At 40.5% G+C, this 13,345-nt stretch overlaps 1 protein-coding gene across 1 annotated transcript in view; it reads right to left on the bottom strand.

Annotated features, from left to right (window-relative positions):
* Positions 1 to 768: 768 nt before the first annotated feature.
* Positions 769 to 13,345, bottom strand: part of LOC130182039 (potassium voltage-gated channel subfamily B member 1-like) — a 37,038-nt gene continuing 24,461 nt past the window's right edge. Inside the window, exon 3 of the mRNA XM_056396573.1 lies at positions 769 to 7,046. Within this exon, the coding sequence (XP_056252548.1) occupies positions 5,196 to 7,046 (1,851 nt within the window). The 3' untranslated portion in view covers positions 769 to 5,195. The remainder of the gene's footprint in view (positions 7,047 to 13,345) is intronic.

The raw sequence follows: 13,345 nt of genomic DNA, 5'->3' as shown, positions 1-13,345 counted from the left end.
ATTCTTCATAAACAGGCAATTTTGGATTATTACTCTTGTTCCTCAGTTGCATTTTACATCTTGTTTTGTTGCTTTAAAACATGTGACAGTAGGTGTGACCCAGGTTTTAGTATTTTTTTGTTTACGTATTTCCTGCAGAGAGATTCCAAGTCATGGAAGTTAAGAAGGTTTGTATCTTGGGAAAAGCCTGAAGTTGTGACTGGCATTGACTGTGATGTAATCCTCCTCTATACTGCGACCATGACGTCATGAAGTCATGTAACATGACAAATGGGAGTCTGTCGGCTGCTTACGGCTGAGTACATTGGACTGAAAATGATTGTATCATTGAATCATTACAACCATTTTCATACGAGGGACCTAAAATATATAACTGATTAATATATATATTAACTAATAACATTAGATTAAAAAAAAAAAAATCTATCATTAGACACAGGATAAGAAGTAAGGATAATGGCTAAAGGTTAAAAAGAAACAGTGGAAACAGTGTCATACTGCACAATCTGTTACGATGTCAAAGTTCAGTGAACTGAAATACATCATTGTAAGTGGTTACCTTTGGTATTTATCCAATAGTTTTTTACTTAAGAACACAAACACTGGAGGGTGCTGTTGTCTAACGTATGCAGTCTCCATCCACAACCTTCTGGCTCCGGCACAATCTCACCTGTTCGCTCTCATGTATTACATCCCTGTTGTTATGTATTGAGTGGTATTATTAAAAAACACATTTCAGTCGACGAAGTGAAGCTCGTAAAACCAACGCTGGATTATTGTCTTTTATTAAGCATCAGTCAGTAAAATTGCTTCAAAATTGCTCATCATAGACATTTTCCTATAGCTTATTTACAAGTTCAGTGTGTCAAAGTTTTAAATAGCGCTACATGCATTGAACAACAGGAAACCACAAAGATAATATTCTACAAAGTCAACTGGTACAAAGTATGAAACTTTACAAAACAAACATTTCCCCAGACACAGTAAGGGCAGTATACAGACCTGTGCGAGTTGGTTGGACAGAGGTGATTCATTCCCTGAAGAAGGGGGAATATTCTGAAAATTAAATAATGTGTCTGTATTTGGCTTTAAACCTCTTGTGTGGCATATTGTGCTTAAAGAAAATGGTTACTCAACATTATAACTTGTGCTTTTGGAAATTGTATTTGAGCATGTCCTTTTGTATGCTGAAATTTATTTGCATGGTCGCTAGACAGCAGAGGATTTAATTCAGAAAAATAAATAAAGTGCAGTTCAGAAGATAAGAAGACAAGATATAAAAAGCAATAAGATAATTAGTAATAAGTTAACATTCATCCAACAGAGAAAATAGTTGTAACCATTTAAATAGACTATGGCTTGTTTTAGAAAATCCACAATAATGAGAGGCTCAATTCCAAAGATTTCTCGGTACTCACTGCTGTCTGACTGATGTGTGATGAATATTAATGAATCTTCACTCTTCACTGTGTAACCCCCCCCCCCCCCCCTTTTTTAAATTTTTATATCTAGCTAGTCTTTTCTGTCTGTTTCTAACGCCTTCAGTAGTGAAAGTCATACGACCATTTGTCATTTTTATTCCATTACCATGCAGCATTAAGGGCTGGGCTGCAACAAAAATCCCACACACCAGTGTTTTGTATACTTTCCTGTAAGCCAGACTCTTCTGTTACAAAGTTTGTTCCTCAGGACTCCAACACACCATCTGACCAAATACAATGCTGTAACTGAGCCTCTCCTGCTTGCCCAGACCCTCCCTTTGCGTGTTCAAGATGATATTTATAGAATCACAGAGATGAACACATCCTCAAAAGGATGTCTCAACCCAACTGCCACTTTTGCATTGTCATTCTGCACAAAAGACTCCAGCACAGGGACACTCCTTGAAATGAAAAAAAACGAACACATGTGCTGAGCGCCTAATCTGGCTGGGCAACTTCTAATTGACAGGATAGGACTGCAGCCTTCTTGCCTGAGGAATATTTTATCCTCTCACAAGAGCAGAGCGGGGCTCACGAACAGTGCTTTGAATGGTCATTTGACTGTGAGTTAAAGAGAGTTATTTGGTCTGAAGTTGGACATGAGGTGAGGGAGCAGAGTGCTACAGTCATCATTAGTAATGTCAGTTGCAATCAGGCTGACAGCTCTGCCGCAACGCTCTCTCTGTCACACGCTCCTTCCTATTCCGTTCACATTTCACACTCATCCTCTCCATGGGAGCAAGTAGCTGACGTGAACATGCACATCACAGGTACAGCACCATAGTTTCACCTGTTAGTTTCGTCTCCGTCTTTTGTCATTTGCTGCAACGTGTGCATGTTTCTGTGAGAAAGAGAGGAATGATGACTGAAAGGCCCAAAATCTAGTTTTCTGTTTACATCATTTCTTTAATAATTCAGCCGAGTGAAGCCACAGGTGAGGAGGGGATAAAATGAATGAATGTATGAACAGATTGTAAACCCTGTGAGTATTTGCAATATGTTATTTGAGTCTTTAAGGACTCAATCTCTACAAATTAGGCTACTTGTGTGCATCAAATGTGAGCCACCCAGTCATCTCAACCATCACCATGGAAACAGTGGTCATTCACTCTACTGAGTGAGCCTGCACCTGTTTGTTTTTGTGGAATGGGCCTTTTTCATGTAAATGTTTGTTACATTTAGGTGTAAGTACACAGGAAAGACATTAGAGGAAGGGCTGTGGATGTCTAACATATGAGTCTGACATCACGATGAGCCAGTTCTCTGTGTGTTTATTTACTGCACAGTTTGTTTAATTGTCATTCGGGCTCCATTTGACAGGGCACAGCAACAGATACAGTGTGCGGGGCAGGCGTTTGTTAAAAGCGAAGGCACAGAAATATCTAACTCACATTATGTCTAATGATTGCAAACAACCATACAGAGTAAATACTTCTATTATTTTAAGCATAAAGATTCACTACTAAAAATAGATGCTTTGTAGCATGCTTGCATAATATGTCATAAAGTTAAGAATATTATAAAACCATGCTTCCATGATTAATGTAACAAAGAGCATGAGAGCACCAGATGATCAACACCCAGATTGGTCATATGTTTGGAGTCAGGTGCGAACAGGAAAGCAGGATGCAGGGTATTTGGTTGAACTAAAGTGGCCTGCAGACACACGATGTACCTCCATGCTTTTTGTGTGCCTCAGTGGTGAGTTGTACGTCGCTGCGAAGTGGCTCTATGTTCGTAAGAGATGTCATGTGAACTGATACGAGTATAATGTTTTGGATTTCTGGAAGCGAACCTCTTGCCAAGAACCACAGAGTGTTAATAATCAAATTAGTTTTCGAAATGGATGTAAAATAAAGTGCTGTGTTCCCTCTTCATTGTCCTTCTTCTTTTTCTTTTTTTTTTTTCTGATCCTCCGTCAACAGCTTTCTTCTTCAGATGTCAGTCCTGTCATCTGTGCATTCTCCAGCTTACATGTTTGTACTGAATGAGCAAGTATGGCTCCCTGAAATATGTCAGATTCTGCTGTTTAGAAAAGGAATGCTTAAATTTCTAACATTTTGAGATAAAACAGTAAAACTACTATCGTCTGTATGAGTCATCAGAAAGAACAATTCTTTGGTTCTTCACATTGCACAAAGGATAGAGGGACAGACGTTTACAGGGAGACAGTAGCAAACAATACAAATGTATCTACTATAGTATATTGTCTAATAAATGCAAGTCCATCAAAATAATGCAGTACATAATCAAAATGTAAATCTATGAGATTAGCACAATATATTTTGTCTAAGAGTCCATTCTTTTAGAAAATATCTTAAAAATATAAATGATTTTGATTCTTTACCTTGTACAATAAATGTGTAATATTCTACTTTTGTAGTTTTACATGTACAATATTCACACACCTACAAATCTGGAAGTTCAACATAGAAAATCTTTGTGATTTTCAGTGCTGTCTTTCTAGCTTTAGTGATACTCATAAGCTTTGCCATTTTATATGAAGTTACGTTTTTCAGCTACAATATGACAACTCCTCCGAAAACACCTTTGAGAAAGTTTTGAAATAATAAGACTTTTTGATTTACTCCAGATAAAAAAAAAAAAGACAAAGCAAGAACTCTGATTACACCAATCTGAGGGACACACGCAGACAACTACAAACAAACAAATACGTAAACAAACAAGAATATACATTTTCCTTTTTTTTTCTGTGTTCATAATAAAAATAATTATCATGTTAAGGTGCTCTCTCTTGCCAGCAGTTGGGCACAACGAGAACGAGAAGGAAATCGATGGATGCAGCCTCACAGTGTCTCTCGATCGTCTAAACGTTTTCTGTGCAGTAAAAAATATCGATGAGCAAGACACTAAACTCCTGCTGAAAAGAATCAGACTGAAACACTTGATTCTCCTCAAGTTCACGCTTAAGACAAGAGACCGTTAACGTTACACAACAATAAATATACTGAAGGATAATTAATGCACACACTTGTATATGTATGTGCTCTTTGCCTGTGTCTCTCACCTATGCAAACACAAACATAACACATGGGAGACAACATGAACTAAGGCCAGTTTTGAGGAAGGAAGTTAATGGAAGCAAACTCTACATTTTCCCAACATGTTTGTGAAATCATAATCATACAATGTATAATCATAACTTCAAGAAAAATGTATGTTCCGCCTTTACACTACGACATAGTTATTTGAACTATTTCTCAGCTGAATGTGTTTCCCAGTGTGCAGTGTCACGTTTCAATGCCCTCTCTGGTTTGCTACTGATTGGACAGCCTTTGCTATTGGCTTTATCCAGGGATGTCAGAAAAATAGGTTTTCGATTATAAAAATGATATCCCGTGCTCTTATAACTTCTTATAACTAGGTTGTAATTTTTAGATGACAATCTGGGCTAAAACAAATGTATAAATAGTAAAAATGATCAGACAGGCATTCCTTGCCATTCTTCAGATCCCACTGCTAAGTCTTTAAGGAGTCCTTGGCCAGAAAACATTGGAGAGCAGAACACAAAAATCTTTCCCATCTTCCACAGTTATTTTATTTTCATAGGAAGTATTTTGTATTGTAATTCTTGAAATGTTTTCAGTGCCTTTCATACTTTCAGGAAGTCCACTGTGCTTCTTATTTGCTCTCCAACCCCTCTGCGCCTCCCCTCCTGTCTGTTTCCTCAGTGGTCTCTCACTTATTGAAACTTTAAGTGTTAGAGTGACTCTGCTCCCCCTGAAGTGGCTGTAGCTCCTGAACCACATGGTTCTCCTGCCCCTCCAACGGCAGTGTGCTGTTTCCCAGCTTCCTCTGGAGACCCTCCATGTGGTTGGACTCCTGCTGGTAGCTGGAGTGATGGCCAAACTTAGGGCTAGCTTTTTCCAGGAGTCTTTGGGATGGGTTGGTGCCTGAACCGTCATGCAGGTGCTCCTCCTCATCCGTGTCAGCATCAATGAACTTGTTGATGGATGCATCGTGGAATGTGAAGATGCTGGGCAGTAAATTCTCCGGGCTCTTGTTGGGTGTCCTGCTGCTGGCAGTCGTGTAGACGGACACCTCCGGGCTCTGGACTGATGAGCTGTCTGAGAGGGCCCCTGTTCCTGAATCCTCACCGTCTTTGAAGTTGACCTTGAGCGATCGGCTTTTGAGTGGGTTGTTGTGCAGGCCCTTGGGGCTGCCAGAATACGGGCCGGGCTTGGTTCCCCGTCCTGTCAGGGGTGTAGCGGTGCCCTGGGATCCTTCATGTTCATTTTCCAAGGTGGGCTCCAGGCTGGGGTTGGTGCTGACCTTCCCTGGCATGTTGCTGATGGGGCTGTGGGAAAAGCGAGAGCTCTCAGGAAAGTCAGTGGCGCAGCTGATGAAGCTGTCAATGCTGGACATGCTCCTCATGTCCGTCACTGCCTCCGCTGTGCTTGAGATGGCTTCAGCCGGGATGTTTCCCATCTCAAATTCAGCTTTCTGCCTAACTGCTTTGGACAGCGGTCCTTTCTCCTTGCTGTTGAGGTTGGGTTGTGACTGGGTCTTGGCCATCTTGTTGTACATCTCCTCCAGTTTCTGTGCACTGAGATGCTGAGGGCTGCTAGAGGGTTTGGCCTGCTCTTGGTAGCTTGACTCCAGGGTCTTCATGGGGCTGCTGGGGCTGGTCTGTAACTTGAGTTTGGGTGTCCCTTTCGGCTGGCAAGGAGACACATGATTATCATGCACCTTCTCCTTCTTTTCATCTGCTTTTTCCACCATTACATCCATCAGCTCAACACTGCGGCCAAATGCATCTTTAATGTTCATAGACACAATACTGCCATTTCTCTTGGCCCGCTCCAGGGCCTCCCTTCTTTTAATAGCTTTCTCCTGCCTCTTTTGCTCTTTGTAGAACTCAGAGAAGTTATTTACAATGATGGGGATAGGCAGGGCTATCACCAGTACTCCAGCGATGCAACACAAACCTCCAACTATCTTTCCCAGTAGAGTTTTTGGGTAGATATCTCCATACCCTACTGTGGTCATAGTAATGGTAGCCCACCAGAAGGAAGCTGGGATGCTTTTGAACTTGGTGTCCTCTTCATCCTTTTCTGCAAAGAACACCAGACTGGAGAATATCATGATGCCCATGGCCAAGAAGAGGATGAGCAGGCCCAGCTCATTATAGCTCCTCCTGAGAGTGAAGCCCAGAGACTGAAGACCTGTGGAGTGACGAGCCAGCTTCAGAATACGCAGGATCCGCATGATCCGGAAAATCTGAACCACACGACGGACATTCTGAAATTGCAGCACACTCTTGTTGGATTCTGTTAGGAAGATGGTGACGTAGTATGGCAGGATGGCCAGCAGGTCAATAATATTCAGAGGACCTTTAAAGAACTTCCATTTACTGGGGGAGGAGAGGAAACGGAGCAGGTACTCCATGGTAAACCAGGCAATACACACAGCTTCCACGTGGGCCAGTTGTGGGTTGTCTGTGGGTTGACCAAACTCATCTGTGTCCTGCAGCTCTGGAAGCGTGTTCAGAGACAAGGCAATGGTGGACAACACAATGAAGAGGATGGAGATAATTGCCAGGATCTGAAAAGCACAGAGAGAAAAAACATAAAACATTAAAAATACTAAAAAACACACAGTAGTCTAAGTAGAGCCCGGTGCTGTATACCCATAGGGATAGCAATGTTGGTCAGTTAGTCTTTGATCCGGACTGAAATATCTCAATAACCACTGGACGGTTCACCATTCTGGTGATCCCCTGACTTCCTTTAGCTCCACCATGAGTTTGACAATTGTGGTGAAATGCCTCAATAACTACTAGATGGATTGTCTAAAGATTCTCTACATTTGGTTTATGACCAGATACCTGCACAACTAATGACATTCCCATCAGGCTTAGCTGTACTTAGTGTTTATTGCTAATTGGTAACATGATAACACGCTAAACTATCATTAAACATCACCTGGTAAACATACACATGTTACACATTGTCACTGTGAGCATGTTAGCATGCTGATGTTAGCATTTAGCTCAAATCACTGCTGTGCTTATGTGCAGCCTCACAGAGCAGCTAGCATGGTGGTAGACTTCCTGTTTGGTAACATTTAGTTTATAAAATTGTCCTTGAGGGTCACTTTTAAATAAAGTTTGAAGGTGTGTTGGTCAGGTAACAAATCAAATACAAGGTACTTATTAGAATGTGCATACTATCAAAATAGGAATGGCTTCAGACTAATTGCATGTTCAGTCCAGTCTTTTAATCTTCGTGCAATAAGCTACAAACGTTTGATCTTCAGAACAGCATTTTGCTGCCTAGACCGGAATGATTAATAGACTTAAAGATTAAAAGGCTGCACTGAATACACAGTAACTCTGAAGCCATCTGTTTTGGGTTTGTGTGAGTATCGCTCTCATTATATTGAACCTGAACTTGGTACCACACTATAAGTTTTTATTTTGTAAAACTATTTTATCAATATTATAATCACACCAAACAGAAAAAGTAGAGCCAAGCAGCATCTTGACATCATGCATAACAGATCATACATCTGAAGAGGTAATTTTGCCTGCATGCAATTTGCAGTGTTTAAAAAAGTAGGGTAAAGGGGAACATGACAGTGGGTGACCTGTGTAGCTAAAGTTAGTACTTGACTGCCCCTGAACTACATGCTGAAAGTTAACAAACCTCCACCAAAGTGAAATCGTGCTTTAACAATGTCAGAGGAAGAAGGTCAGTCCCATGAGAAACTCCATTTCAGTGTGTCAAAATGGTGTGGGTCCATTTGTGTAATTAAATTGCGTTTCAGAACTGGCGGAAATATCCCAACTAGTGATGGCATTTCCTGATGATATTCACGGCCCATTTAACTTTTCTGGCTACTTTCTTCATGAGCATTCGTGAAATGTCATGTCAGCATTTCAAAAGAAACAGGGTCAGAGCTAATATGATCTCTTGGGTAGATGTTTTTTTTCCCCCACCCTCTCCGAGTCTTTGACGTATGCATTACAGAGAGACAGTGAAGGAGGGAGAGAGAGTTTGAGATTGTATTGTATTGATACATTTTTTAAAACCCCTGCCACACTTGCTCTTTGTCATTTCCACGCCATTTCTGTTCAGTATGCTTGAATCCTTCAGTGCCTGAGGCTACAAGAAAATCACAATGTATTACTTGTTTTACAAAGCACACCATACACGCTCAGTGAGCCTGACTGACAGACTGCTGGAGACCTCTGAGGCAACGAGACGCCTACTAATGATATAATCTGCTGAGTACAATAGGGTCTGTTCATAGTGCTTGGGATTAAGAGGGCTGCACGGTTGTGGATGTGTAGGTGTGCCACACCTATTATTCCTGTCCCAGAGTCAGTGTGAAATCCAGCACAAGGTCACTGTGGAAGCTGTGTCCCAGGCCAGTAGCAAGCAGGATTATTAGCTGTTACCAATCAGCAGCCATAAGCTTTAATTAATCTTGACAGGTGACTGCTTGTACACCTACCTTGGCCTTTGAAGAGGGATACCCTGCTGCAGGGGAGGTAAGAGAGGGCAGGAGAAAGACTAGAGAAAAGGCATTTCAACTTCAGCAGCCAAATAGTTTGGCTGTGAGAGTGAATTAAAGGGCAGGTAAAAAAAAAAAAAAAAAAATGTAAACTCTATCAGAGCCTTTCCCTGAAATAGCCTGCATCCCAAGAGACACCGAGTGATGGATGAAAACTCTCAAATACGAGCCATTAGAGGTAGATTTCTTGCTGAATAATCACCCCCAAGAGAGTAAAACAACTAATGTAAACGCAATGTGAAACATTAACATAGTCTTCGTAACAAGTTGAATGTAGAGTTACTATTTTCATTGTTATTTCAGGATGTGGAGTTCAGACAGTTCAGTTATCAGAAACCCCAGGTGAGAGAAAAGGAAATTACAGTATGAGCATTGATTTATCAGTAGCATTTCAAAAGAAACAGGAGCAGAGAGTCACTGGCTACTGAGCCTCAGTTTTAAAATGGGCCGTCCGGTGGAAAGCACACTAGTCAGATCAACACTAATCTAGCTTGATGCACTGACCAGGCCTGAGAGAGGCCAATGAATCATGCTGAATACAAAAGACAGAATCTGGGTGTGTTGTGTGAAGAACAGCCGGAGCATGACCCGCTCAACCTACCCACCAAATTCTCTCTCTTACTCACCTTTTCCCCTCTCACCATGGGAGTGTGCCAACATGAGGTCAGCCAGAGAGGAGATTATAGGGATGTGATCTCACCACAGAGACACAGATAGAGTAGATAGCGTAGAGGACACACGGCACAGTGACAAATCTGTGACACACAGAGGAACTGAGGCAAACCAAGTCTGAACAGACATTTGTGAGTTTCCATGGTGAAGCAATGCAGTGTGATGTGTGTGTATGTATGATTTGTGCATGCAGAGGTGACACATTTCAAAAGTGAAGAAGTTCAATATGAACTGTGAGACAGAGCAGAGCAGGAAGAGAACAGAAATGTATTCTCATAGTGCCTATATAGCCAAAATGCATTTAGGTGAATGTAGTTTACTTTACAGCAGGGATGTTAAGACACAGATGCACTTCTGAAGAGGGTTATGGTAAGTGTTGCGTTACCTCATTAGCTCTTAATGATGAGCACTGAGGTCATGGGGACAGCGTGCCTCACTTCCTGTTTGCAAAAACTGAAACACTGGAGATGAATCTGATCAAGGCTGCTGCTACTTCTGCACAACCCTTAGATATACAACAAACAAATACAAACACACACACCCACACACCCACACACACACACACACATACACACATACAAACACACACATTCACTGCCTGCTCAGTAATTAGCCCCAAGCCTTCCTTCCCCACAGGCCAGGAGGCAGGAGACTGAATATTTAATATCCTCCTGAAGTGCAAGCTATATTGTCCTGGAAAAGGTGTGTGAGTGGGCGCTCACTTGGCCATGACGGACTACAGAGCCAGAGAGGTAGTCTAGTTTTCACACTGCTTTCACCACACAAGGTTAGCTCTGCTTCATGCCTGATCAAAGGAGGGCTGGACTGAGATGGAGATTCTCTGTAAAGAAGCTGCAGAAAGTTCCTCAGAGAGGGAGCATAACACATACATGGTGTGTAGCCAGGTTGCGCTCATTTCTCAGGAATGAAAAAGTCAGAAATTCATGACTTTTGACAGGTTTTCCCATCTATGTTTTATCAACACACACGATGGACAATGGATCTTATTTTGTGCTATCTAGAGTCATTATTCGTCTTGCTCCTTTTTTATTTAGTCTCATTCCTTCCATTCACACTCAATGTAAAAAAGGAGGGCAAAAATACTTTAAAATTATATTTTACATAAGATATATCTTTTAATTATGAAAGATTTTTTCCACAGCTGTGTGTTTTGAATGGTGGTAAAAGGTCTGTAACTTAATCCATCATGAGGAAAGAGGCTGTGGTCAGCTTGGATTTGTGGCAGTTACTTACAGAAGTGATATGTTTCCATGAAAACATATTCAAAGAAACTTGAAACACTGTTCACCATCATAGTTTAGCATGCTAGTATGCTAACATTTGTAAATTACCACTAAAAACATGTTGTCAGTTTTGCAGGTATTTAGCAATTAACCAAAGTACTGGGAAAACTGAACTGTTGACCAGATGATGCTGAAAAATCAGGGGATCACCAAAGTCAGTTGAGATATTTCAGTCTGAACCAAAGCTGTGAACTAATGGACATTATCCAACATTTCCAAAATTGCATTTCTGTTAAAATGCAGCTAAATACACAGTTTCTTTTTTAGACCTCACCCATGACTGTTAAATTCAAAACAGACATGTGCATACACTGTAGCTCCAGCGTTAGAGCGCCATCAGTATCACAAAACTGAGATGACACGTTTTGGGAGAGTTTTTTTCAGAGGACTTAAATAGTTAGGATGTCTAATTCTTGGTGAATCATAAAGCATTACATAGTCAAATATTTTGAAACAGAGGAATCTGGAGAGACCAGGCAGAAGAGATCAGACAGAAGGGAGAGCGCAGCCGGGGCAAAGAGAGGCGAGTCAGATAGAGACTGGAGGTATGTAAGGGACGTATGAAAAGAGAAATACAAGACACACAAATGGCATTTGGGTCTGAGAACAAAGGATGTGATGAACAAAGTGGCATTGTACTCTCCAGAATAAATCTATTCTAAATCTAATCGCTATTCAGCGTTTTACCTTACGCCTTGCTGTGTGAAAGATCTATTCACTTCTGGTTGTTCTGGTTTGTTTTCATTGTAACTGGATTTGCCCTCATCACCACATGAGCTGAGTTAATGGAAGGATTGTGTCCCAAAGTGACTCACTCACTTTATTTTCTGAGGGCATGTTAGGTGTAAGATGGCATCTCTAATCCTCTTATTGTATTACTTCTTCTGCGATTTGCCAATAAATGTTTTCTGGCCCTGTACGCTGACAGCTGACCTTCCTCCCACAGGGTCTGTTGTGGTTCTGCTGTAGTTCCCTCTGTGGGATACTGTGTCTGTGATTTTGTTTTTTATTAGAGGCTTCAGTGGAAAAGATGGATGGAATTACCCTGCTGGTAAACAAAGTGGAGAAGTGTTTCTCGCCAGACTAAACGGAGAAACCTTTTGCAGCTATAGGCACTTTGTCCCCAGGGTTACAATCATCCTCTTGGAAAGTTCCACATAGGGACTGTGACGCAGTAAAACTACTCTCATACATAAACTAATTACAGGTAACCCCTTAACATACAGTTTCCACTTTTGTTTCTGCTCAAATAATAAAATTTTGTCTTTGCAAACTTACTCAAACAGGAATAAACACTGCCTTTGTTGCCTTTGGCTATTTTTACTGGTTTGGGAGATTTGGTGCTCTGGTGAGTATTTACGGCAGCAGGATGGTGTGTATGGGATTGACTGGAAATAAACTACAGTGCCCATGTTCATCATAATGAAGGAATATTTCACCCAGTGGTGCTCACTCAAGTGTTTTTTTAATAGTTTTTGGACAACAATGGAGCTCTGTGGGATAGAGGAAAAAGATATATCAGACTTTGACTACACAGACGATACTTGCCAGCAGGATCAATTCAGTGCTGGTTTTAGCGGTGGGATGGGATGTGCTGACAATGAAAAAAATATAGAATATCTCCAGACCAGTTTTCTGTATTAAGCTGTGCCATGTTGTTTTTTTTTTTATGGCTGCATCATTCCATCAAATGGAAATATTCTTAATGTTTTGTGCATACAATAAAGTATCTATCTATCTATCTATCTATCTATCTATCTATCTATCTATCTATCTATCTATCTATCTATCTATCTATCTATCTATCTATCTATCTATCTATCTATCTATCTATCTATCTATCTATCTATCTATCTATCTATTTATGTGATAACTAATATATAATAATACTAATATAAAAAATATTTATATTAAAGTTCCTCAACATTCAGCTTTCCATATTTGTTATCTTTGTAAAGTTTATAATCTTCACCACAATATAAAATAAAGTTCTGTGGTTTTGAACAATGTTTGTCTTCACAGCATGCGTTTGTAGTGACTCACTGGCAGGCTGCTACTTCTTGAAGGTTTTAACCTTCTAAAACAACACAATGGCAGGAGTAACAATTATATCCTGCAATGCCTTTAGGGGCTGAGCTGAAGTACATAAACTTTCAGGATCATGGAGAGGTCAGCTGTCATCCACTGATGCTTTTTATACAGTGTTGATGTGTTTTTTTTTTTTTTTTACTTAAATACTTCAATGGAAATCTAAAAGTTCTGAAAGTTGACATGGAAAGATGAACAGACACAATAGTAGAAATAACAATAACTGTTTTAATTATGAATTACTTTATATCCCAATCTGGT

This window comes from Seriola aureovittata, chromosome 2, assembly GCF_021018895.1.
Source record: "Seriola aureovittata isolate HTS-2021-v1 ecotype China chromosome 2, ASM2101889v1, whole genome shotgun sequence".
NCBI lineage: Eukaryota > Metazoa > Chordata > Actinopteri > Carangiformes > Carangidae > Seriola > Seriola aureovittata.
The sequence above is the reverse complement of the archived record's forward strand: the minus strand, read 5'-3'. Positions and strand labels throughout refer to the sequence as shown.